This window comes from Hyla sarda, chromosome 2, assembly GCF_029499605.1.
Source record: "Hyla sarda isolate aHylSar1 chromosome 2, aHylSar1.hap1, whole genome shotgun sequence".
Lineage (NCBI taxonomy): Eukaryota > Metazoa > Chordata > Amphibia > Anura > Hylidae > Hyla > Hyla sarda.
In genome coordinates this window covers 204678106-204705007 of record NC_079190.1, presented here as the reverse complement: position 1 = coordinate 204705007, position 26902 = coordinate 204678106, and the positions used below count along the sequence as shown (strand labels likewise).

The window sequence follows — 26902 nt, the reverse complement described above, 5'->3', positions numbered from 1 at the left end:
CGCTACTGGGGGACACAACCTGGTAGTTACCGCCGCAGCAAATCCATCTCGCTTTGCGGCGGGCTCTGGTGAAGACCAGTAACTACTTAGAACCGATCCCCCAGTACGACCCACGCAATCGCCTCTCTGGCACAGAGGATCCACCTCCAGTGTCCTCACCAGCCGCTAGTCTGGATCCTGACAGTACCGGAGTACACCTTTAAGTGTCTCTATAGTATTACATATCCCTGGGAACGATAGCAGAGGGCTGCCTCTGTGGTACATTCCTCCTGGAGGAGGTATACAATATAACAGGGTCGGGCGAGGTCATTTTTTGGCCTTCAATGGGTGACTCTGCAATCTTCCAAAGATACTGTGTAGCAAGTTCACAGTATGGAAGAATCAATTGGGTATGATCCATAGTGCCATACAGGATGGGAAAGTGCACAGTAAAATAGCTTACAGATCCCATAATGTATTATAGAGTTTTCAAAAAGATTGTTAGCCACAACACTTACATGTCTGTATTCATTTTTTATTATGCAAAGTGTATTTTATTGTAATGTTTACTCTTGCTCCTTTTCAGTTTACCCTATATGTACAAAATCCAGAGAAACCTGTGGCACCTGGGCTTCAAGTAACAGCCTCAGTGGAATACCATCCCATTAAAAAGCAAGACATTCGTGACAAACTATTGGTTGTGGTTGACAATGATGCCATTGAGGTGCCGTTATTGGGGTAAGATATTTACCTTTTTCATATTCAATGTGCTTTTAACCCATTAAGCATACAGGTGATTTGGGCTTTAGGGTAGGTTCACACATGACGTTTTATATAAAAGAAAAGCCGCTCTAAAGTTTTGGCCATTAGGTGCTCACATCTCAGCAAATTAACTGCCCATTGCTTATTGTCAGGGCACATCTTTCTATAGTAACAGCTAGATCAGGACAAATTAAAGTCAGGGCTTTGCATATGCTGTGTGAAGGAGGGATGGAGCCTGACAAAGCCTAGGCTTTGTACCTGCAATCTGAGGTTCTGCCTTCTGCAGATGATCCAAAATTTTCCTTTAAAAAAAATCGATTTTGTCTTATCTCTCACCGCCCATAAATGTCAGGGCAGCTGACCCTTGTGTAAATACTAGTGCAACTACTGCTGTATGTCCACTGCACTACAGTGTATTCTCTACCTTCCCCCTTCCATTAGCTTCTCAGCAGCAACAGTAGCAGCTTAGTGCTTAGTGTAACTCTTTCCTTGCTGTTATCCTGCAGCAGCTGTTTTCTTTTCTTTCTGCTCACATTACACCTTGAAAACTCAGTTTATTTCCCCCCACATGCTATCTATAGTAGTGTCATGTCAGCCTATCACAGTGCCAGCCTGTTCAGTCCAGTGCACTTTCTCCAGCACTATGTCATGGTATTGCAGGGAGGAGTATGTGCTTTGTCTGACCAGAGAAGTAAGGAAAAGGAAGTCCATCTATGTAAACTACTGACAAAAAGCTTAGCTCTGGTTCTATCCTCAAAAATGGAGAGATATGATGCGCAGGATTTGAGGCTGCAGGTTTTATGCTGCAGATTTTAATGTAAACTAATTGACTGAACCCGGCTTCAAATCTGCAACTTTAAATTCTGCACATCAAATGTGCACAGGATACTGTATGTGTGAATAGACCCTAAAATAATTTTTTGGGTGGTATTTTTCTATTCTTTTTTTTAATATCCTATAGATAGGCTCATAAAAAAAACTCAAACATGCCATACCCAGAGCATGCTGCATTTACAAAAATGCTAAGGATGTAAACATAAGTAAATAAATAATAATAATAATCCAGGAAATATTCGGCAAAAAAATATTTTCCTAATAATGCAATGAATAAAACCATTACGCTAGATGGACGTAATAAAGGCATTGATTCACTGACAGCAAACTAAGATCCTGGACATGTGAAGAATCAGTTGCTATGGTTTATATACATAAAATCTGAAAACTCCTTTAAGCATGTAAAGATGGAAGCATAAAAAATCCCGGTGGATTTTACAAAGCTTGATTTATGACCCTGGGAATTCGAGGTTTGAGCAGATACATTAATAATACTTGATAGTTGGAAAGAAAGTCATTTTACCTGACTGCAAATGAATGAAGTGGAAACTCTGTTGATAAATTATTAATATTAATGTCCCTCCACGTTTCACTGTTTTAAATAAAGTCATTATTTAATAATTCATTTTAACTACTATCAGTTTAACAGATGTCTTCAATAATTTTTAATTTTAGACATATTTGGGTTGTTTCTTTGGTGAAGAAGTTAAATCCTGCCTATTATAATTCATTCTAGCATTTGCTTGAGTTAATAAAATTGGACTCCTTTAGGAGGCACTTTTCCTTGTGTCACAGCTGTCCACTGCTTTTGCAGAAATCCGCAGCGAGATGCACATGACACATCTGCAAAGGATGCATTTTGGTCCAGATTTTAATGGGGTTATCAAGGAAAAAACTTTTTTTTTTATATATATAAATCAACTGGCTCCAGAAAGTTAAACAAATTTGTAAATGACTTCTATTAGAAAATCTTAATCCTTTCAGTACTTATGAGCTGCTGAAGTGGAGTTGTTCTTTTCTGTCTAAATGCTCTCTGATGACACCTGTCTCGGGAAACGCCCAGATTAGAAGCAAATCCCCATAACAAACCTCTTCTACTCTGTGCAGTTCCCGAGACAAGCAGATATGTCAGCAGAGAGCACTGTTGCCAGACAGAAAACAGCAACTCAACTTCAGCAGCTGATAATTATTGCAAGGATCAATATTTTTTAATAGAAGTAATTTACAAATCTGTTTAACTTTCTGGAGCCAGTTGATATTAAACATTTTTTTTTTTTTCCTGGAATACCCCTTTAATACAAAAGTAAAAACAAAAAAAGTGATTGGTTTTGAAATTTGCATGCGTGAATTTTTAAAGGGGTACTCCACAGGCCAGCATTCGGAACATTTAGTTCCGAATTATGTGTGCGGGCTGGAGGCGTCGGCCATGCCCCCTTGTGACATCACGTCACACCCCCTCAATACAAGCCTATGGGAGGGGGCGTGGCTGCCACCACGCCCCCTCCCATAGACTTGTATTGAGGGTGCGTGGCGTGATGTCAAAAGAAAAAACAGTGCACACAATACCTAAAATTTAGATATTCTGCACAGAAAATGTCTTTAGCATTTGGATGAGCTTTTTAAATTCTCACCCATATGTCTGGTACCTGCAAAAAATCTGCAGCATTGCCGGCATGTGTGAATTTAGCCTTATTGTATTTGGATAATCTCTGCCTTCAGAGCTATACATATATATATATATATATATATATATATATATATATAGTAGGCAGTTCAATGCCAGGATGCTAGAAATTACTAGTAGTATTCATAGTTTAAAAAGTGCCACCTTTACCATGGGTGCGGGTCCTGCTGGCTGCTTCCCACCTGGCTGGCCTGAGTGACGCCTTTCTCCTCAGCAGTCTATAGGGAGAGATGCCTCACTCAAGGCCAGTGGGGTAGAGAGCAGCCTCCAGGACCTGGCTCCCAAAACTAGTTACCGGGTCCTGGTGGCTTTTTAAACTTTGATTGAAATGGCGTAAAATGCTGTGCATGCGCTGTATGTGACCTGATTCACACGTAACCCATACACTGTGTATTTTGCTGCATATTTTCTGCAGCTGATTTTGCTATCCAATGACTTCACTGTGTACAATAAGATGTAAATATTCCCCAATAATTTAGTGTAAAGCCCAAACAGTATCTCACCAGTGCTTATATCTGATTCATATTACTAAAGCCCTCTTTTTTATCTTTCAGTTTCGTCCCTTCTTGTTATCTTGAAATTGATCCTGAAGTACATTTTGGCAGCATAGTGGCGAACAGTAAAGTGATCTGCAAGGATATTGCAATTACAAACCATGGTTCTTCTCCAGGTTAGATGCAGCACAAGAAACGGAACAAACTTGTATATTGTATATTACTTATCAATCCATACATAGGTACATCATGAGCAGCTAGTACATTGTTCTAAGGCTGAGTTCACACCACGTTTTTTCAATACAGTTCCCGTATACGTTTTCAGTTTGAGAACCATTGACTCTCCATTGTAAACCGTATGCAAAGCGATGCATCAGGTTATGTCCGTTTTGACACGCCAGTGTGACAGCTGTCACGCCCCCCCATAGGCTTGCATTGAGGGGGCGGAGTGTGATGTCACACAGGGGCAGAGTCGTGATGTCACAATGCTCTTGCCCCTGTGATCGCCAGTAATTAGACCCGGAGCGAACATGCTCCGGTGACTGATTATAACAGGGTGCTGCGTGCAAGATCACGGGCATCCCCATCGGCGGGACCCCCGCGATCAGGCATCTTATCTCCTATCCTTTGGATAGGGGATATGTTGTCTTAGCGCCGGAGTACCCCTTTAAGCGGAGGCAACCGGACATAATTTTTCAAACCGTATTCGGGTTAAAATTTGTACACACGTTTTGATACAGTTTAGTTTGGTTTTGAGGATTCCATTTGTTATCAAAAACCTGATAGGGGAACTGTATTGCAAAAACGTGGTGTGAACCCAGCCTAAGGCTTGTGCTGCAGAAGAGTAATGTGTTATTTTATGCAACTTCCGATAAAAGTTAATTTCATTTTAAATGTTACCATTGCCCTATATGAAAAGAGAAGTATGATAGCTTTTTCTGTTAAAGCACAGCTTTGGGCATGGAGCCTGTACGTAGACACACGCACCTGTTGTACTTTCTTTTGTTAATCCAATAATTGTGTTAGTTTTCAGTTGAGGTATAATTCCACTAGGTGGCAGCATTATACCTGCTTTGGAGCTTGCAGGTAAGCGTTTGCCTTTCTCATTTCATTTACGGATCTGAAGGGTGGATATAAAGAATATGTGCATGTAGGTGTTTTTGGCTCCATCAAGTCTGTTTCATTAAAATGAAAGCATTCATGAGATCTTGAAAGACTTCGAGCACTGCCAGTTTACAAGTGCAAGTGCACCCTGACCTACTTATTCATCTTCTTCATACCTTTTCAAGCTGGATCCTAGGGTTCATACTATAAAATTGCTGCATTTCAAGGGCCACTGACTTAATATTTGTCACACCATGACTTACGTGCAAGTTAACTCTTAAAGGTGTTATCCAGCTATATTTTTTTCACCTTCCTCACTCCCCTGCAGCCTCTGTTATAGGGGTGCCCTGTGCCATCGTGCTGCACTTTCCGACGCTGCAGACAGTATGTCATGTTCTCACCCAGGCAATCACTATTGTTGTGGCAGAAGGGTTGAGTTTTCTTGTGTTTGACTAAAGCATCATGCTTTGCTATGATGACACCTGGGCGTATCATAGGTCTTGGACTTAATGCCAATCTCATCTGGCCTCAGCGACCACACCTTTCCCAGGTGCATATAAACACCCAGCTGGTCTGTTCAGTACTTGCTTGTGTTTGTATCTGTCTGCACTAGCTTTTGTACTGCCTATAACTTGTTCTTTTTTGTGTATTCTGACCTTGGCTTGTTACACGTTGATTCTTTGCTTAGGGATTTCATACATTTGCTGCTATTTAGGTTTTGACCTAGATTGTCAGACTATTCTCTATCTGTTAGTCTGTTTATCTGCTGTGTTTTGTATCTTGTTCTGTGCCTGTTAAACCTTTGTGTCCTGACTTGTTTCCCTGACCTCCATCAGGGATTATTGTTTTGAACCTTGTTACGCCCCTACACTTACTGAGAACAGGGACTTCCATTCAGTTTAGGATCCGTCATTTAGGTACAGGTGTTCAGGGAAAGTGGCTGTGGATAAGCTTAGGGCTGCACTTATCCCTAAACAACTGTACCAAGGTGCAAAAGTGTGGAGATGCTCCTGTAGATTGAAGGTATGAGTGACAGTGCAAGAGCCAATGCCTTATTGCTCTGTCACAGGATACACTTACACAATAAAGCAGTACTCAGCCAGAAGAATGTAAAACTAACTGCTGTGCTTCTGAGGAGGAAACTGTAAAGGAAACGTGCCATCAGAAAATGGCCCATTGTTTAAAATCAGGCCCTTTATGTTAACCCTGTTTTTGAAAAATTTGGGTGATGTATTTTATAACTTTTTATTTTGCTTCCTACATTTTATAATATCCTAACATTCTTGCAGTTTCCATTTTTGCCACTAGGTCTAAAACTAATCTGAGACTTTCTGTTCTGTACAGATCATTTCTCGGTAATGCCTTTATTCTCAGGAGCACAGTTAATGGTGACACCAGTAAAGAGATAACATTGAATCTGCTATCAGTCACAGCAGAACTCCTGAATAGGCCGCAGAAAATGCCTAGTAGCGTCTCCAATTCATCTGAAAATTCCTGTCTGTTGTTATCTATGCCTATGGGTTCTGCTGTAAAGCATATCACTAAATGCTGTTAAAGGAAAACTGTCAGCTTTCTCCCCCCCTAACCAGCGGTACTGGCTGTAGTGCGGGGATGCTGATCAGTTTGATGCTTACCGTACCCGGATCCGCTGCACTGTTCGGCCCTAATCTTCTATTTTTGGGATATGCTAATGAGGTGCTAACTGGCACCGTCCGGGCTAACTGGCACTCTGATGTCAGTGCCGTCGGCCGCAGCGCCGCCCAGCTTATCAATATTCCTCCCCTCTCTCTTCATTACAGAGCAGGGAGAAGAGGGAGAGGAGGAAGGAAAGGAGCAATATTGATGAGCAAGGCAGCGTTGCGGCTGGCGGCACGGACGTCAGAGTGCCAGTTAGCCCGGCCGGTGCCAGTTAGCACCTCATTAGCATATCCCAAAAATAGAATATTAGGACCGAACGGCGCGGCGGATCCGGACACGGTAAGCATCAAACTGATCAGCGTCCCCCGCACTACCAGCCAGTACAGCTGTTTAGTGTGGGGGGAGAAAGCTGTCAGTTTTCCTTTAAAACAGCTCTGGCAAGATGGAAGCCCCCATAATAATGTACAGAGCATTACATAACAAAAATCTGAAAATAGAAACAGATAGAAAAAAGAACGTTTCAGTATCTAACTCTAATCTGGCTCTAAAAACTGTAGATGATAAATTCACTGTAAAGTGATGTATCATCTATATTTTTTACTGATGAATCTTCTTTTGTTCTTTTCTTAGTTTCTTAGTTTCTTAGTTTCTTTATGCTATATTCTGCACATGATTATGGGGCCGGCCATCAAGCTTGAGCTGCTTTTAGCAGCATTTTAAGGCTAGGTTCAGACTACGGAATCTCCAGGCAGAAAATTTCCGCCCGGAGATTCCGAGTGCGGCCGGCGCCGGCTGAATCAGTCGGCGCTAGGACCGCGCGGACACTAAAGTCTCCAATAGACTGCAATGTGTTCCGCACGGACTTCCGCCTGAAGAAAGAGCACCGCCTTTCTTCAGGCGGAAATTTCTAAGCGGATTTTCAAAGCGGATTTTCCGCTTCACAAATTCCGAAGTGTTAATTTGTAAACGGAAAATCATTCACTACACTATACATTTTAGAAAGCGGAATTTCCGCCTGCAATTTCAAAGCAAAATTGCAGGCGGAAATTCCGTACTCTGAACCTAGCCTAAGAAGTAATCTAGAGCAGCTATATGGACCTTAGGAAACCATAGTCTAGAGAGCACACATTGATTTCTATGGGGATTGTTCTTGTTATGCTCAGTGACCTGTGCAGACATCAGTGTGCAGGGAGGAGAAGGTCAGCTATGACCTTCACCTATTTTGAATGGTGGACCCTGTGTTATCTACTGTATACATATATATATATATATATATATATATATATATATATATATACATTAATCCGTTCTGTGAGGATAGGGAGAAAACCGCTGGAAGGTTTTATGTAGTTTGCTTTTGCAGAACAAGAAGCAATAGAAGCTTAGTGGCCAGAAGGACAATTACATGATTTCAGGATTTAAAATAATGACATGGAGAAAAAAAAATCACCCAAAACACAACATCGATTAAAATAATAGGTCATGTTCTGATGACACATTCCTTCTGATTCCTTTGTAAGTATGAAATATTTCATTTTCACTTCCGAGATTCTTTATCTCTTTTTCTTTATACAGAATAAATTACATAGAGAAACATGGTTTAACTGTTCCTTTCTGATAGCTGAAGCAAGATCCATCTATTATAGGAAATAGAACAGCAGGTTTTAGATTTCCTTATCTCATACAACAATAACTTAATGTTTAGACAGCGATGCCTTTAGCTTCCGTTCCATTTCTGATGTACAGGCAGCTAGCCACCTAAGAGTATTCCAAAATCTGAAATACATAAAGTATAGCTCCATAGAAAGAATACATTCTTATATTTTCTATACTTATATTTTTTGTGTTTTCCTTCCATTTTACTATTAACCCCTTAAGGATGAAGCCCATTTTGACCTATCCAAAGCATAGGGGAATCTCTCCTGCAGCACCCGCTTGTCATTAGCTGCATTGAGCGAAGATCGCTTCATGCTGATGACTCACGAGACAGGGGCCGGAATATTGTGACATCATGACCCCGCTCCCTTGTGATGTCATGCCCCACCGCCTCAATAAAAGTCTATAGGAGAGGGCGTGGCGGCCGTCATGCCCCCTCCTATAGGCTTGCATTGAGGAGGTGGGGCGTGAAGTCACGAGGGGGTGGCGCTGTGACGTCATGATACTCTGGCCCCTGTATTGTGAGTCATCAGCACGGAGTGATCTTCGATCTGTGCAGCTGATGACAAGCGGGTACTGCAGGAGAGATTGTGGGGGTCCCCAGTGGTGGGACCCCCAGCGATCAGACAACTTATCCCCTATCCTTTGGATAGGGTAAAAGATGTCCAGGGGCAGAGTACCCCTTTAAGGACACAGCCATTTTTTGCAAATCCAATCACCTTCACTTTATACATTAATAACTCTAAGTTGCTTTTACTTATGAATATGATTTCGAGTTAGTTTTTTCGAGACATATTCTACTTTAAGATAGTGGTAAATTTTTGTCGATACTTGCATCATTTCTTGGTGAAAAATTCCCAAATTTCATGAAAAATTCCAAAATTTTGCATTTTTCTTACTTTGAAACTCTCTGCTTGTAAGGAAAATAGACATACCAAATAAATTATATATTAATTTGCATATAAAATATGTCTATTTTATGTTTACATCATAAAGTTTACATGTTTTTACTTTTTGAAGACATTAGAGGGCTTCAAAGTATAGCAGCAATTTTCCAAGTTTCACAAAAAATTCACAATCTGAATTTTTCAGAGGTCAGTTCAGTTTGAAGTGGATTTGAGGGTTCTGTAAGAAATTCCCATAATGGACCCCATTATATAAAAACTGAACCCTCAAAGTATTAAAAATGACATTCAGAAAGTTTGTTAACCCTTTAGGTTTTTCATAGGAATTGCAGCAATGTGGAGGGGAAAACTCAAAATCGAAATTATTTTGCAGGAATATGTAGCCCCATTTTTTTTTTTACAAGGGTTAAAAGGAGATTAAGCCCCCAACATTTGTGACCCAATTTCTCTTGAGTATGGAAATACCCCATATGTGGACGTAAAGTGCTCTGCGGGCACATAACAAGGCTCATAAGAGAAGGAGCGCCATTGGGCTTTTGGAGAGTGAATTTGGCTAGAATTGAAGTCAGAGGCCATGTGCGTTTACAAAGCCCCTATAGTGCTAAAACAGTGGACCCCCCCCACATGTGACCCCATTTTGGAAGCTAAACCCCTCACAGAATGTAACTAGGGGTGCAGTGAGCAAAGAGTGTTTTGACAGATCTTTGGAACAGTGGGCTGAGCAAATGATAAATTTAATTTTTCATTTTCATGGACCACTGTCCCAAAAATCTGTCAGACACCTGTGGGGTGTAAATGCTCACTGCACCCCTTGTTACATTGCGTGAGAGGTGTAGTTTCCAAAATGGGGTCACAATGGGGTTTTTTGTTTTTAGCGTTTAGTTTTATGTCAAACCGCTGGTACGATTAGTCACCCCTGTGCAAATCCCCAATTTAGACAAATGTGCATGGTGCGCTCTCACTCCTGAGTCCTGTTGTGCGCCCGCAGAGCACTTTACACCCACATATGGGGTATTTCCGTACCTGGGAGAAATTGCGTTATTTATTTTGGGGGCTTTTTCTCTTTTTACCTCTTGTGAAAATGAAAAATAAAGGAAAAACCCAGCATGTAAGTGTAACATTTTTTTTTTTAAATGAACATGCCGGTGTAGCCTCAATTTTTTTCATTTTCAGAAGTGGTAAAATGAGAAAAAGCTCCCAAAAATTTGTAACACAATTTCTCCCGAGTACGAAAATACCCCATATGTGACCTTAAACTGTTGCCTTGAAATAAGACGGGGCTCTGGATTGAGTGCTCGGAAGTGTTCTGTATCATAGACGGCAATGCATTTCTGTGTGGACTCCTCAGAAAGAATAGACATATCTGTACTTACTCCGGAGTTCGGATTTCAGCCGTAGAAACTTCTGCCGCGGAAATTCTGCCATGTGCACAAGAAAGCATCAGGGTGCTGTGCCGCAAAAGTTTGTTTGAGCCGCCATCAAATTGACAATGTCCTCACTGAAAAAAAAAAGTAAATTCCATTTCAGTGAGGACTGTGGGGTCAATTTGGATTTCTGGGCAGACAACAAACCCAGGAATCAGTTGCTCATATAGGAGACCCTGCCTGTACTGGGGTCCAGGCATGGTCACCTTTATGGGGGGGCAGGGTGAATTGTATAGGGGACAGGATCACTAGTATGGGGGGCCTCTACTGGCATTGTCCTGCAATGCCGCCTTCTGGGGGCTCATCATCACTGGATTATGACGGGGAGGAGAAATAAATGTGGGCTCTTTCTCCTCTCCCTCATTGGTGGTCTTAGTGTCAGAGGCAAGTGCATGTCGTATGCCTCCTCCACCGAAAAGCCTTTGGAGTATTTCTATTTTGTGGGTGTGGGGGGAGGGGGTGGGGTAAATGTAGTGATTTCACTTTATTCCAGTGTGTAGTGCAGGTGTAGTGTAATGCATGTTTTTTGTTTTTTTGCACTTTTTGGGGAGCATATGCGGTCCATGCCACCAGTGACTGTTCTGCGCTGTGCAGCCATACTGTACCCTGTGTGCAGACTGCGCTGATTGCTGATCAGTGAATTATTACTGATCAGCACTTTTTATCAGTGTAAGGTTTGTTTGTTTTTTACGCTTTTTTGCGCTATGTGGCCAGACCGCAAACTCCCCCAAAAAAGAAAAAATACCTGTACCCCAAAAAAGTACTGATCAGTAATAATTCACTGATCGGCAATCAGTGCAGTCTGTACACGGGGTATGGTCTGGCCACACAGTGCAGAACAGTCGCTGGTGGCACAGACCGCATACACCCCCCCAAAAAAGTGCAAAAAGAACCTGCACCCCATAAAAAGCTAGGGGCATGCAGCAGACCAGTGGTTGCCAAAGTGTGGCCCTCCAGATGTTGCAAAACTACAACTCCCAGCATGCCAGACTGTCTGCGCATGCTGGGAGTAGTAGTTTTGCAAATTCTAAGGGGGAGAACACTAACCCGCCGCATCATCGCCGCCGCCGGACCGACGCTCCTGCCGGACACCAGCCGCACCCGCCAATCCTGCACACCCGATCGCTGATTGGATTAATCAGATGGGGTCCCGTGGTGTCAGGCGGAAGTGGTCTCCCACCAGACACACCGGGACTTTAGCTGATTAACCTGATCAGTGCTGCGGGGGCACAGATTTAATGAATGACATATTTATATATATATATATATATATATATATATATATCTATATCGACGGAATGCGCGAAGGTATCGCTTCATCCGTCGTATATATACGTCATTCTGTGGGAAGGGGTTAAAGGAAAACGGTCACCCGTTCACCCACACTAAACCCAATACACTAGGTTATAGTGCGGGTGAACAGGAGACCGATGCAGGGTCTTGTCGGCTGCATTTGAATATTCATGGGCGCTGGTCACGTGAACAGTCAGTAGTCACAAGCGCTCATACGACCAGCGAACATATTAATTTATTGATTCATTTTTTGTATACCAATCTGCATGTGAAGCTATGAAATGGGACATTTTATACAAAAGCATATATGTCATGCTGAGTTTACTTATGTATTCTGCAGCTCTTGTCTCTCCGGTCTAAACCTGGGTAGACTGAACTGTGACAGCATTTACCCCCTTACCTAACTTTTTCCTTTATTGTGTAACAGCATTAGGCTTTGTTCACATACTGTTTTTATGAGTCCTAATTTCTGCCCTCTTTTTATCTGTTTTTCTGTTCAAATTTTTCAGGCGTTTTTACCTTTGGTACAACTGCTGTTAACGGGGCTGGGACGGAGGTTGTGACAGCGGATGTCAACAAAACCAGACAAGTCCCAATTACTTTCAATTGGGTCCATCGTGGTTATGTTAGATGCTCGTTATTTTTTCATGATTTCAGCGGAGAAAAAACCTGACATGCCAATCCCATCATTATAACAGCATCAGCGAATGGAGCTCCAAAATGGAGCTCCGAACACTGATGTGAACATAGCCTTACTAAGTTTTTTTGTGGGTCAAGTTGTGTTTTTTTAATGGCATCACTTTGGGATATATATTATTTATCGATAAGCTTTCATTATTTTTTAAGGGGAGCTAAAAAAGTTAACTTTTTGTTGGTAAAAATACAGTGATAACAGCAAAGCCAAGTTTTTTTTTTTTTTTTACTTTCTTTACTTAGTAGTACTTTTGTATAATACAAACCACAAAATACTTGCAATGATTTTTGATTCTGGCCATTTACCATCCTGTAAATTCTTTACAGTCTGCTCTCCCACGTACTGTGCTTTCATTGTTCTCTCTTAATATACAGCAGCTCTTGTACCTTTTGAACAATTATATCCATAGTTTGTCTGGATGCTGGCTTCTATTTAACATCATGTACTGTGATTATTGCCTGTATCCATGTGCCTAAATTGACAGTGATGACCTATGCTGTGCAAGCAAAAACCACAAGGGTACTATAATGAACGTAATAACAAGTCCGATACAGACAGCTCTAAACTGGTACGTGCTTCTCAGCAGCTAGGAACAATCTCTCCAGCCTTGTAAGTGCAATAAACATGTTTTTTTTTATTTCAATGATTTTCCAACTTATGCGTATGCTATACACATCTATGGACACTTGTGGAAGAATATTACTACTAGGCATTTCTGTTGGTTAACTATCTTTGAATTAGATACTAAGTTCAGTGATTAATGTGTTGTGAATGTTACTCATCAAAAATGTATTTTTCTTTAGGTACTTTTAAAATAAAATACAACGGCCACCTTCCCATCACTATATCTCCAACCAGTGGAGTAATTGAGCCGAAAACCATGCAGATACTTAAAGTTGACCTATGTGCAGACACTCCAGCTGTCATTGAAGAACTCGCTAAGTAAGTGAACACACTATTTATTCATCTACTGTAACAAAATAAAGATTAAGGTATCAAGCACATGCCTACATAATGGCTCAATGCAAGTTAGAAATTGTTCGGAGCTGTAGTATGGCACCTATAGAAATGTATAGGTCCACACTATGTGGAACCATGGGGACTCTGTGTGCTGTACGCACGGCTTTGTGCACATGGCTCCAATTGTACTGTAAATAATTCAGAACTTTTTAAGATGATTATGTTTTATTCACTTACTTGACATTTTTCATTTCTGATTTTATCATTATGGCAAAAAAAGTGATAACCTTATAACCATAAAAGTTCAGCCTTATTGGTAGTCAATTCTGATTTGCTTTAGAAGCTAAAGCAAATTTGACAGACAATGAGGGAGATTTTTCAAAACCTGTGCAGAGGAAGAGTGGTGCAGTTGTCCATAACAACCAATCAGATCGCTTTTTTTCATTTTTGAAAAAGCTTCTGAAAAATAAAAAAGCGATCCGATTGGTTGCTATGGTCAACCGGTCAACTTTTCCTCTGCACAGGTTTTGATAAATCTCCGCCAGGATGGGAACCTTCTTTAAATGGTTTATGATGGAATATTTGGTATTGCTCTAAAAGGCTAAAATTATTATTATTATTTTTATTATTTTGCTTCTTTGATGTAGAACTAAGCAACTTTCTAAATAATGTCCTACCATTTTGCTGCTGCTAATAGAAAGATAAGAGAAGTAATGTGTACAGACTTTCTGCTTTCTTAGTGTTAGCGATAACAGCTGGGAGGGAGTTGCAGCTGCACCGAGCAGCTCAGAGTGTTGAGATGAGGAGGAGAGTGCAGATCACACAGGCTGTAGATACGAAGGAAAGCACACGCCAGGCAGTTAGCAGGGGAGAAACATGTAAGTTGTATACATGTGTTGATAGAAATCAATACTGACACAGAAAATTGCAAAGGCTGTACAGACAAGCTGAGAGTGTAAGGATGAGAAAGAAAGTGCATAAAGGACAGATCGCACAGGCTGTAGATAGGAGGGAAAGCACTTATCAGGCAATTTGTAGGGGAGAGTCATGTACGTTGTATACAAGTGTTAATAGAAATCAGAGCAGACACAGTAAACTGTAAAGGAAGTAGATAAAGATTAAGCAAACATTTATTAAACAGCTATGGGAAAACTGATTATGCATTAGTAGGTTCTTAGGAAGAATAAAAATGTGTTTAAAAACACTTTTACATTCTCAAAACTATTATAGCTTTTTTTTTTTAAATGCATTCGGAGAAGGCGTGCTAGGATGTGGCACTTGATGAGCTCAGCTCTGACTCCTTGGGTACAGGTCCTTGAGTACCCACTTCCTAAACAAATACATAGAATGCATGTGTTACGCCGAGCGCTCCGGGTCCCCGCTCCTCCCCGGAGCGCTCGCAGCGTCCTCTCATTCGCAGCGCACCGGTCAGACCTGCTGACCGGGTGCACTGTGATATTACTCCCAGCCGGGATGCGATTCGCGACGCGGGATGCGCCCGCTCACGATGCGCATCACGGCTCCCGTACCTGACCCGTTCCCTGTCTGTGTTGTCCCGGCGCGCGCGGCCCCACTCCTTAGGGCGCGCGCGCGCCGAGTCTCTGCAATTTAAAGGGCCACTGCGCCACTGATTGGCGCAGCAGGCCTAATCAGTATCATCACCTGTGCACTCCCTACTTATACCTCACTTCCCCTGCACTCCCTCGCCGGATCTTGTTGCCATTGTGCCAGTGAAAGCGTTTCCTTGTGTGTTCCTAGCCTGTGTTTCAGACCTCCTGCCGTTGCCCCTGATTACGATCCTTGCTGCCTGCCCTGACCTTCTGCTACGTCCGACCTTGCTCTTGTCTACTCCCTTGTACCGCGCTTATCTCAGCAGTCAGAGAGGTTGAGCCGTTGCCGGTGGATACGACCTGGTTGCTACCGCCGCTGCAAGACCATCCCGCTTTGCGGCGGGATCTGGTGAATACCAGTAGCAACTTAGAACCGGTCCACCGACACGGTCCACGCCAATCCCTCTCTGGCACAGAGGATCCACTTCCAGCCAGCCGAATCGTGACAGTATGCTGCTCAGAAAACCTCTTTAGTGTATTTGATGCTGTGGATGCGCTACTGACCATCCCTAGAGTTTGCCTGCTACTGTGCCTGTGTGTCCTGCTTTGTCTGCTTGTAGCAATCCGACGGTACATGCATACACACAGGGATCTGCAAGTTTCGTGCGCATGCTCAGTGTACCTACAGACATTGTGGTCGCTTCCCCTGCTCCTTGAGCTAAGCAGAGGACGGCGATGTATGCAAGTACACTGCGCATGCGCACTCAACTCACAGATCCCTATGTGGGAGATTTATCAAAACCAGTGCAGAGGATAAGTTGCCCATGGTAACCAATCAGGTCGCTTCTTTCATTTTTAACAATGCCTCTGCAAAATGAAAGAATCAATCTGATTGGTTGCTATCGGCAACTTTTCCTCTGCACAGGTTTTGATACAGTGCATAGTGAAAGTATTCGGCCCCCTTGAACTTTTCAACCTTTTGCCACATTTCAGGCTTCAAACATAAAGAAATGAAACTGTCATTTTTTTGTGAAGAATCAACAACAAGTGGGACACAATCATGAAGTGAAACGAAATTTATTGGATATTTCAAACTTTGTTAACAAATAAAAAACTGAAAAATTGGCCGTGCAAAATTATGCAGCCCCTTTACTTTCAGTGCAGCAAACTCTCTCCAGAAGTTCAGTGAGGATCTCTGAATGATTCGATGTTGACCTAAATGACTAATGATGATAAATAGAATCCACCTGTGTGCAATCAAGTCTCCATATAAATGCACCTGCACTGTGATAGTCTCAGAGGTCCGTTTAAAGCGCAGAGAGCATCATGAAGAACAAGGAACACACCGGGCAGGTCCAAGATACTGTTGTGGAGAAGTTTAAAGTCAGATTTGGATACGAAAAGATTTCCCAAGCTTTAAACATCCCAAGGAGCACTGTGCAAGCGATAATATTGAAATGGAAGGAGTATCAGACCACTTCAAATCTATGAAGACCTGGCCGTCCCTCTAAACTTTCAGCTCATACAAGGAGAAGAATGATCAGAGATGCAGCCAAGAGGCATATGAACTGCAGAGATCTACAGCTGAGGTGGGAGACTCTGTCCATAGGACAACAATCAGTCATATACTGCACAAATCTGGCCTTTATGGAAGAGTGGCAAGAAGAAAACCATTTCTGAAAGATATCCATAAAAAATGTTGTTTAAAGTTTGCCACAAGCTACCTGGGAGACACACCAAACATGTGGAAGAAGGTGCTCTGGTCAGATGAAACCAAAATCGAACTTTTTGGCAACAATGCAAAACGCTATGTTTGGCGTAAAAGCAACACAGCTCATCACCCTGATGGTGTATCCCTACTGTAAAACATGGTGGTGGCAGCATCATGGTTTGGGCCTGCTTTTCTTCAGCAGGGACAGGGAAGATGGTTAAAATTGATGGGAAGATGGATGGAGCCAAATAGAGTACCATTCTGGAAGAAAACCTGATGGAGTCTGCAAAAGACCTGAAACTGGGACTGAGATTTGTCTTCCAACAAGACAATGATCCAAAACATAAAGCAAAATCTACAATGGAATGGTTCACAAAAAAAAAACATCCAGGTGTTAGAATGGCCAAGTCAAAGTCCAGACCTGAATCCAATCGAGAATCTGTGGAAATAACTGAAAACTGCTGTTCACAAACGCTGTCCATCCAACCTCACTGAGCTCGAGCTGTTTTGCAAGGAGGAATGGGCAAAAATTTCAGTCTCTTGATGTGCAAAACTGATAGAGACATACCCCAAGCGACTTACAGCTGTAATCACAGCAAAAGCTGGCGCTACAAAGTATTGGCTTAAGGGGGCTGTATAATTTTGCACGCCCAATTTTTCAGTTTTTTATTTGTTAAAAAAGTTTGAAATATCCAATAAATTTCGTTCCACTTCATGATTATGTCCCACTTGTTGTTGATTCTTCACAAAAAATTACAGTTTTATATCTTTATGTTTGAAGCCTGAAAGGGTCGAAAAAAAAGTTAATAAAGATCATTTAACACCTCCCCTATTAAAAGTTTGAATCACCCCCCTTTTCCCATTTAAAAAAAAAAAAACTGTGTAAATAAAAATAAACATATGTGGTATCGCCGCGTGCGAAAATTTCCGAATTATAAAAATATACTGTTAATTAAACCGCACGGTCAAAAAAAATTCCAAAGTCCAAAATAGTGCATTTTTGGTCACTTTTTATATCATGAAAAAATGAATAAAAAGTGATTAACAAGTCCAATCAATACAAAAAGGGTACCGCTAAAAACTTCAGATCACGGCGCAAAAAATTAGCCCTCATACCGACCATTAAGCGGTAAAATAAAAAAGTTATAGGGGTCAGAAGATGACAATTTTAAACATATAAATTTTCCTGCATGTAGTTATGATTTTTTTCAGAAGTGCGACAAAATCAAACCTATATAAGGCTGGGTTCACACTACGTTTTCTCCCATACGGGAGCGCATAAGGCAGGGGGGAGCTAAAAGCTCGCGCTCCCGTATGTCACCGTATGCGCTCCCGTATGTCATTCATTTCAATGAGCCGACCGGAGTGAAACGTTCGGTCCGGTCAGCTCATTTTTGCGCCGTATGCGCTTTTACAACCGGAGCTAAAACTGTGGTCAACCACGGTTTTAGGTCCGGTTGTAAAAGCGCATACGGCGCAAAAATGAGCCGACCGGACCGAACGTTTCACTCCGGTCGGCTCATTGAAATGAATGACATACGGGAGCGCATATGGTGACATACGGGAGCGCGAGCTTTTAGCTCCCCCCTGCCTTATGCGCTCCCGTATGGGAGAAAACGTAGTGTGAACCCAGCCTAAGTAGGGTATCATTTTAATCATATGGACCTACAAAATAAAGAAAAGGTGTCATTTTTACCGAAAAATTTATTGCGTAGAAACAGAAGACCCCAAAAGTTAAAAAATGGCATTTTTTTTTTTCAATTTTGTCTCACAATAATTTTTTTTCCGTTTCGCCGTAGATTTTTGGGTAAAATGATGTCATTACAAAGTAGAATTAGTGGCACAAAGAATAATTTTTAGGTGCAAAATTTTAAGAGTTATGATTTTTAAAGGTAAGGAGGAAAAAACGAAAGAGCAAAAACCTGAAAAAACGCCCGGTCCTTAAGGGGTTAAAGGTAAGGAGGAAAAAACGAAAGTGCAAAAACGTAAAGTCCCCTGGTCCTTAAGGTGTAAAAGAGATTGCTCAGAAGAAGAAAAAACAGGGATGCTTTCTTGTAAAAACTGAGCCACATCTGTCCACAAGTTGTGCATGGTATTGCAGCTCTATTAATTTCAGTGGAGCTGAGCTGCATAACAAGACATATCTTATGGACAATCTGTTTTTAGAAGAAAGCAGCCATGTTTTATCTGGACAACCTCTTTAAATATTTTTATTTTTTATTTTGTTTGCCTGAGAGGAGAAGAAGGTAGGGAAGTAATCCATTTGACCATGCACAGAAGCATCTTCTATAGTTATCTATTCTACTTCCCTCTGCGGCAGATCACATTTCTATAACCAGGGGGCTCCCAGTGGTAGTCATCATCCATGAATTACTTCCTTTGAAGTAAAACGTTTGGTGTAACATAGTTTGCTGTACAGTATTATAGCAATTGTTTTATATATGTAGACACTTGTGTATGAAAGCTGACGACTGTTATTTGGCTAATTGTTGTAGAGTTAAACTACAAGGTCACGAGGAGCTGCTCTTGAAGATAAAAGGAAATATAGTCAACCAGAACCTAGAATTGCTAGACCTTTCTGGAAAACCTCTGAAGTGCCTTCACTTTGGATCTGTCTACTTTGGAACTTCCAAAATTCGCAAAGCAGTGATTTATAATGATAGTCCTGAGACCATAAGCTGGGTGTCTGTCCTGGATGATAATGCCATCGGTGCTGAAGTGGTACGTATTTCTAAACCTGAAATGCATTCTATGTGAAAAGGGAACACTGTGGTACAACAAGTTGTAATAATAGTTTTATATATATATATATATATATATATATATATACACAGTATTATGTTATGTATATATTTGAAATAAATGTGGGATTTTCTTGTTTTCTGGTTAGTCCAACATAGTGACCAAGGAGAGACTGTCACCTACAATTCTGTGCCTACAATATCTACAAGTTTGTGTAGGTATGAAGTGTGATGTGATCTGTGGAAATGTATGGTTGAGATCTTGGATTATAACCAATATACAGTTTACTGTGGGAGGAAATCAAGATGGCTCGCTGACCATAGAAATAGTCAGGAAACCTGCAGTGATCTAGCCATACAATGACATGTTCAAAATTAACCCCTTAAGTATTGCCCACAATAAAAAAAAGCAATAGACCGTCTTGGCTTTTAAAGGGGTACTCCACCCTAGGCATCTTATCCCCTATCCAAAAAATAGGGGATAAGATGTCTGATCACGGGGGTCCCGCCACTGGACATGGCCATGACGTCACGATTCTCCGCCCTGTATTGCCAGTCATCCAGCACGGAGCGAAGTTCACTCTGTGCACCGGATGTCTGGCGTGCCGCAGTCAAGGGCCGCTTGAATAGGGGATAAGATGTCTAGGGGCGGAATACCTCTTTAAGCTTGTTGTTGTGTATAATTATGCCATGGGTTAATAGACAGGGTCAAGCTCGAACTCTGGACAAAAGGTAAAAAGCGAGTTTCACCACTTTTTTCTTTCTTTTTTGTTATCACATACATACCACTAATACCACTTAAACTTGACTGTGTATGAAACAAGGGTTGTAGGAGTGTGGCTTGCACTGTTCGTTCAGTGCCCCTTAACCTCTGAAAGGACAAAAGATACAGCGCTCCATGGTGTAATAAATGGGAGACCTGTGAGGTGGAGAGGTATATACTGACAAGGAGGCTCACCTGGTGTTGTTGTGCACCCCCATACACAACAATGGTGAGCGCATAAAGTGTCCGCAGCCAAGCCGGCAGAACAGGAGGTAATGCAGAGAGAGACTTCAACAGGGGTGCCGGCTTTTAGAGGCCCAGGTCACAGGACAATCAAGGTAGGTAAAAGCAAGGGTAGTTTATTCTCCCAGCATGCAATGCCACGAAGACGTCACAACTGTGACAAAACATGTTGGGGGGGGGGCATTGTGAATTTTAATAACAGCATCAGCACCGTTAACAGCACATTCTGCAGGTGTGCTGTTTATATCAAGTTGAATCCTAGTCCTGTTGGACATGTACGTACAAATTGAATAGAGTGCTGATGATGCTGGGTTTTTTATTCAATAACAGCTAATTTTTTCTATATGATTTATGTAAAAATAAAAGTTACGTTTTAATAACTTTCAGTGACGGATAAAAAGTGGACTTTTTCACTCAGTCCATTTCGGGGTGAGTTGCAGTGTGTAATAAACGTATGTTTAGTCCACCCCTCACTTGGGTCACCGATCCTTGGGATCACTTTTTTTGAGCCTTCTGGCTTGCACTGTTGGCCCTGGGGTCATGTGACTACGTTATCATTGAGTAGCAAAAGGCTGTTGCTGAGTCTAGCTAGCACAGCATTAACAATGACAATTGCTGCAAAAACAGTAATTTTCTGTTTTGTCCTAGTAACAGTGTAAAAGTGTAAAATATAGAAATATGGGCCGGCATCTATCATTGTAGTGTAAGTGAAGCATTTTTCTACACCTTTTTTTTGTGCTGGTAATGTGTAGGAGCACCAAATTTATTAAATGGTCACAGAGCATTTGAGAAATTTTGTGCAGGTCACATTTTCTGAAATTTCTCTCTTCACCAAAAAGCTAAGGTAAGTCTGGGCTGGTGTAGTTTTAGAGACTTTTCAGTGCCTTTTCACAAAAAGGCGCAATGATAAATCCCTTCTATATCATGTGTATTGCCGAAATCAGTGGATTGCAACTCATAATCAGCAGAAATGTGTAAACCAAAAGGCGCAAAAAAGAAGCAAATAAACCCTGCTTGCGCCTTTTTTTGCACCTTTCTAGACACAAAAAAAAATGTCTAAAGACAATGATAAATGTCGGCCATATTGTTTTTTTCTTTTTTTTTCTTTACTATTCTAATATTTTACAGGGAACGGATATTCAGAAAAGTACAGATTCTGCTCTGCAAGACCTGGATTACAGAACTATGACAAGGGAAATAGAAGTCTCTAGTATACTTACCTGTTATCCCAATGAAGGAGTTCTTTTACCTTTCCAGAAAACCACTCTAACAATCTGTTTTAGTCCCAAGTAAGTAATATATTTCATAGTGTTCACATTGTAAGGTATTTGCTATAATTAAAACAATTAATACTATATAGGCTGTTATGTATAAAAAGTGTATATTAAATAGGCCCATCAAGTTTAACCTATAAGCTGACATGATCCAGAGGCAAAAGGAATTTACAACTTCAATAATCTCAATAAATCCCTGGTCAACATCCTGTTTACAGAAATCTCTTAACAGTCATCCTGAAATTACTTCAACAAATTAAAAAAAGAATTTGGTTTTAGCTCATATAATGTACACTAACCACCACTATTCCTACTGTGTTATGTGTTTAATTCTGCCTCCGCTGCATCCATTCATATTATTACTGCGGCACTCACAACTAGAAAATTACATGTGTCATAGGAAGTGGCCTCTCCTGGGTTAGCTACCCCTCCTGTGAACTACAGGATGACATCATCAGAGGTGGCTCTAGATTATGTGAGGCCTCAGGCAAAACTCGAACATGAGGCCTTCACTGACACTCATTATGAAAAAATATAAGCTAATGATAATAAAAATGAACAGTATAAATTATATAAATGAAAAAAGCGGCATTGCTTAATTTTCAGCATATTGCACATGGTGATCTGATTGGCTGTGCGATGGTCATGCTGTCGCTGCAGCACCAACTTCAAGCGGCGACAGGAGGGTAAAATAAATATTATAATATCAGTGGCATAGCATGGGTTGGCAGCACCCAGGACAAGGCAAAATATTGCCCCCTTCCCCCAGCCAGAGAGTGGCAATGCATACAGTGTATAGATGGCCGCTCACCAGGGGCACACACAGGATTTTCTCAAGGGTTGGATTTAAAACATAAGATAATTCAGAGAATAAGTAGAATAGAGAGAGAGAGAGAGAGAGAGAGAGAGAGAGAGAGAGAGAGAGAGAGAGAGAGAATACTGTACTATAGGAAAATAATCCCATAATACTTTGGCCTCCACCTGAGACCCCAATGAACATTTCGCCCTCTTGCTTTGTCAGGGAGTGAATACTTTGGTCACCCTTCTCTGCACCCACTCCATTTCAAACGCCAGAAGTGTGCTCAACAATTATTATTATAATCATTATTATATGTTTTTGATTCTAAATTATATTACATTTATACAAACCTTTTTCAGGGATTTAGATGAAGACATGAGAACAAATGGGATTCTATATCAGCAGGATTATGCTCTGTTTATGAGGTTTGAACCAGTTGGAAGTAAAGATGGATTCCTGCAGTCAGATGCAGATGATGCAGTGCATCATAAAGGTATGGGTATTCTTTACAATGTAAAGGAAATCTATAACTAGGGCAGACCTTTAAAGTCTCTTACCAATGCACTAGATGCCAGGGAGCCACTGATAGGGTTGCCATGCTCACTTCTTTGAGCCCACCCACTAGTTAGACTTAGACATCTAAGAAATTGTGGTTGGTAAGGTTCTGGACACTGAAACTCGAAATAAGTCCTAGAATGTTGGGACTGCAGTGTACAAGACAACTGATTACCAACTAAATCTTTCAAATGCCAATATTCAGCTCTTTAAAGGAGTACTCCGGTGGAAAACTTTTTAAATCAACTGGTGCCAGAAAGTTACACAGATTGGTAAATCACTTCTATTGAAAAATCTTAATCCTTCCAGTACTTATTAGCGGCTGTATACTACAGAGGAAATGCTTTTCTTTTTGGATTTCTCTTCAGTAAAGATCATGGTGCTCTCTGCTGACCTCTGCTGTCCATTTTAGGAACTGTCCAGAGCAGGAGAAAATCCCCATAGCAAACATATGCTGCTCTGGACAGTTTTTAAAATGGACAGCAGAGGTCAGCAGAGAGCACTGTGGTCATGACATGAGAGAAATCCCAAAAGAACAGCACTTCCTCTGTATTATACAGCCCCTAAAAAGTACTGGAAGGATTAAGATTTTTTTTTATAGAAGTGATTTACAAATCTAAATAACTTTCTGGCACCACTTGATTTAAAAAAAAAAAAAGTTTTCCACCAGAGTACCCATTTAAGAAGCTGTGTACAAGAATAGTGGCTATATAGTCATAGTAGCCTTTTGATTCTTTGCAGCTGCATAGTGGGTGTTGAGAAATAGTTGGCATTTCTTTATTATATCACTCCCCAAATCTAGGTATGTATAACTAATGTATAACTTGTGTGAGTTTTATTGTAATATACAATATAAAACTCATTTCCACCTCTAGATTACGTAAACCTTTCATACTGATGCACAACCTATTGCAGTTATTTATGTAGGATATATTTGCCTATATATTATCTTGCCAATTTCTATGTTTGATATCATACCATGATTCAAATAAAAGGAACAAAGGGGATGAGTCCAACTGGCTGGTTAGGTGTTCATGTGATCATGTACAAGCTACTTCATTAAATAAGTGACTTGAAAGAGTATGCGATCTGTATGGATATAAACTATGAATTTGGATGTTGTGCAGTTATTAATCGGTTTTGCTGTTTTATATCCTTGGCACAGGACAAAGGAAACACCACGTGGAATTGGCTGTTACTGGTTCTGCTTTCCCTGTCGCATTAACATTCAGCACAGGAACTGTGTACAATTTTAAGGAATGCTTGATTGGTGAAAGGATCGATATTCATTGCTCTCTAAAAAATGAATCTCAGTTCCTCCCTGTGGTGTTTAGCTTTCGCAAGACATCCCATTTTCATATCTCTCCGGCTAATGGAAAGATAGAGGCAGGACATTCTCAGGTACAAAGACATTTATCTAAATCTACCAAGTAGCATTGTATTACAGTGCAAGATAAAGCTGTCCTGAAAATAGAAAGCTTCTTAATAAGTATTTGTGCATGGCTTAATACATATTAATTAACTTGGCAAATTATTATATATTTTCACTGTGTACTAGATGCCGTAATAGGGTTGTTAAGCCTTACTCCAGTAGGAATACTCTTTCACAGTGTAAGTCATTGAGTTCACCAAAAATCTAGCATACAAAAAAATCTAAATTTTATTGCAGCGCTGTAAATTTTTGCACAAAATTAGAAATACATACTAAGGTGCTTAATCACTTTAGTAAGTGCGAAGCACTTTAGCATGTATATCTAATATTGGGATTTTATATAAATAGGAACCATAATATTTTTTTATTGAATAAGTGCAAAGTTACTGTAGGGAATGATTGAGTATGAAAATAATATACAGGTGGACTATAGGAACCTTTCTTCACCTCTGCGGAATTCCCATGATGCATCCTTTTGATGGGACCGGGGCCATCGTGCGTTCCACTGACACCACCAAATGTGACACAGAGGAAGTTGCGGGTGGAGTTGGGTTGGTTGCATGGTGCTTTCCACGGATAGGATGTAAGGTTGCACCCGGCGACATGATTGTGAGTTCTGGTCAAAACAATCTAGTGTGATTCCCAGGACAGGTACCCGGAAGTAAATAGTGCGTTCGAATAAATAATTGTTTTCCTTCATTATGATTTATTGCTTGAGAAAGGAGGACCTGTCTGTAACCTCTGAAACACATTTCAACCAGGGCACAGGACTGCATGTAAGAATTTTATATCTGATTGTGTAGAATAAAATGGAATATGCTATTCATGGAACTGGTGGAACTTCTATCCTTTGGTTCATACGGTGACATGACCGACTGGAGGAACAGAGAGAGAGTGAGCCCTAAGCTGTTCCTAATAAAAATCTCTCTGCCTTTTTGCCTCAAAGGCTGATTGACAGCCACGGTGCCGGTCCCTCTCTGAGCTAAAGTGCAGAGGGCATAAAAACAAATACTATACATAGTCGTTCACAGGCCAAAAACATAACGGAGAACTACCAAAACAGCAGATATACAAGAATATATACAGGCAAACAGGGCAGAATATAGTGTACTAGCAAACAGTTCAGACACCGGAATCAAGATAAACGGCAGATATGAATACATGAACAAGACAAGGTATAGAATGAGTAAACAGCAGAAACCAGGAAATGCAGGGGATGAACAGAAGAACCGAATGCTAAACACCAAACTGATCAGGAACATAGGACACTGTTCACACTGGAAACATACAAAGAACAAACTAGACTCCCCACTCCAATCATGGAGGGACAACAATGCTAACTCCAGATAGACTACTAGCCAGCGGGCACACTCCACCATGTGATCAGGATACTGGCCTAGAAGGAAACAGATATATAATACACAGAACACGAGACTGAGAAACAGATGAGTCTGAACAGACTCCACAAGACCAAATTCCACCATGTGAAGGAACACAGGTCAGGATACTAGACAGGATATTTTTCAAGATACAAGGCAGGATATATTCAAACTCAGAGTGTGAACACAGACTAAGATACAAGGCACAAGCAGAATTGACATACAATAATCCTAAAAACAGACAATTGTACTTCAGACTAAAATCTATAATAACCATGGTTAAAACTCAGAAATATTACAACATAAATACTAGTGCATGATAAAGCAGACATAGTCAGAATTGCACAATAGCTAAGCTGCATAATAAAACATAATCAGAGTAGATCAATCACCAGCAACCAGAGTGCAGCAGAGCTAGGGTTTTAAAGCCACACCCGAGTTGCAATTGGCTCAGAGCATTAACTATTCCCCAGCCAGGGAGAATAGCAAACTGCTCAGACAGAAACTAATGTCTGAACAGACCCCAAGACATAAAAACACAAAAACAAATAAACGTACATTACATATTGATGGTGGCATTTGTATGATCGAGAGGATATACTGTTTAGCTATCAAGGGGGGGGGGGGGGGGAGTGTGGTTTGCATGTCAAACACACACCCCCACAGTGAAGTAAGTTCCATGGTGGGACCTGGTTGTATATGATAACCAACTAGATCATTATTGCACATTTTCATTAAGTTCTTAAAGCTACTTTATTCATATTAAGAAGGGAAGGGTATAATAAATCACTTATACAATGTATACAATGTTATTGCTACAATGTATATAAATAATAGTGAAGATAATTCTTATCTGATAATAATCTGTACACACCAGAATGTAACATACAATATACTATGTAAAGGGTTCTTCTTTTATAATTAGGAAACTAAATAGATTGTATAAATAATTTTTTAGAGCTGATTAAATCTTACCAAAAGAAAATGCATAAAAAGCACCTCTTGGACACCTTTTTCATATTACAGTG

The 26902-nt window shown here is 40.8% G+C and overlaps 1 protein-coding gene across 4 annotated transcripts in view; it reads left to right on the top strand.

The window, feature by feature from the left end:
* The window catches only part of CFAP47 (cilia and flagella associated protein 47), a 548331-nt gene that overhangs the window by 17463 nt on the left and 503966 nt on the right, over positions 1-26902 (top strand). For all 4 annotated transcript variants that reach the window (XM_056556158.1, XM_056556159.1, XM_056556156.1 and 1 more), the window contains exons 3-9: positions 566-717; positions 3814-3929; positions 13271-13409; positions 19184-19409; positions 21564-21724; positions 22868-23001; positions 24229-24464. In XM_056556158.1, coding sequence (XP_056412133.1) covers positions 566-717; positions 3814-3929; positions 13271-13409; positions 19184-19409; positions 21564-21724; positions 22868-23001; positions 24229-24464 — 1164 coding nt within the window. The remainder of the gene's footprint in view (positions 1-565; positions 718-3813; positions 3930-13270; positions 13410-19183; positions 19410-21563; positions 21725-22867; positions 23002-24228; positions 24465-26902) is intronic.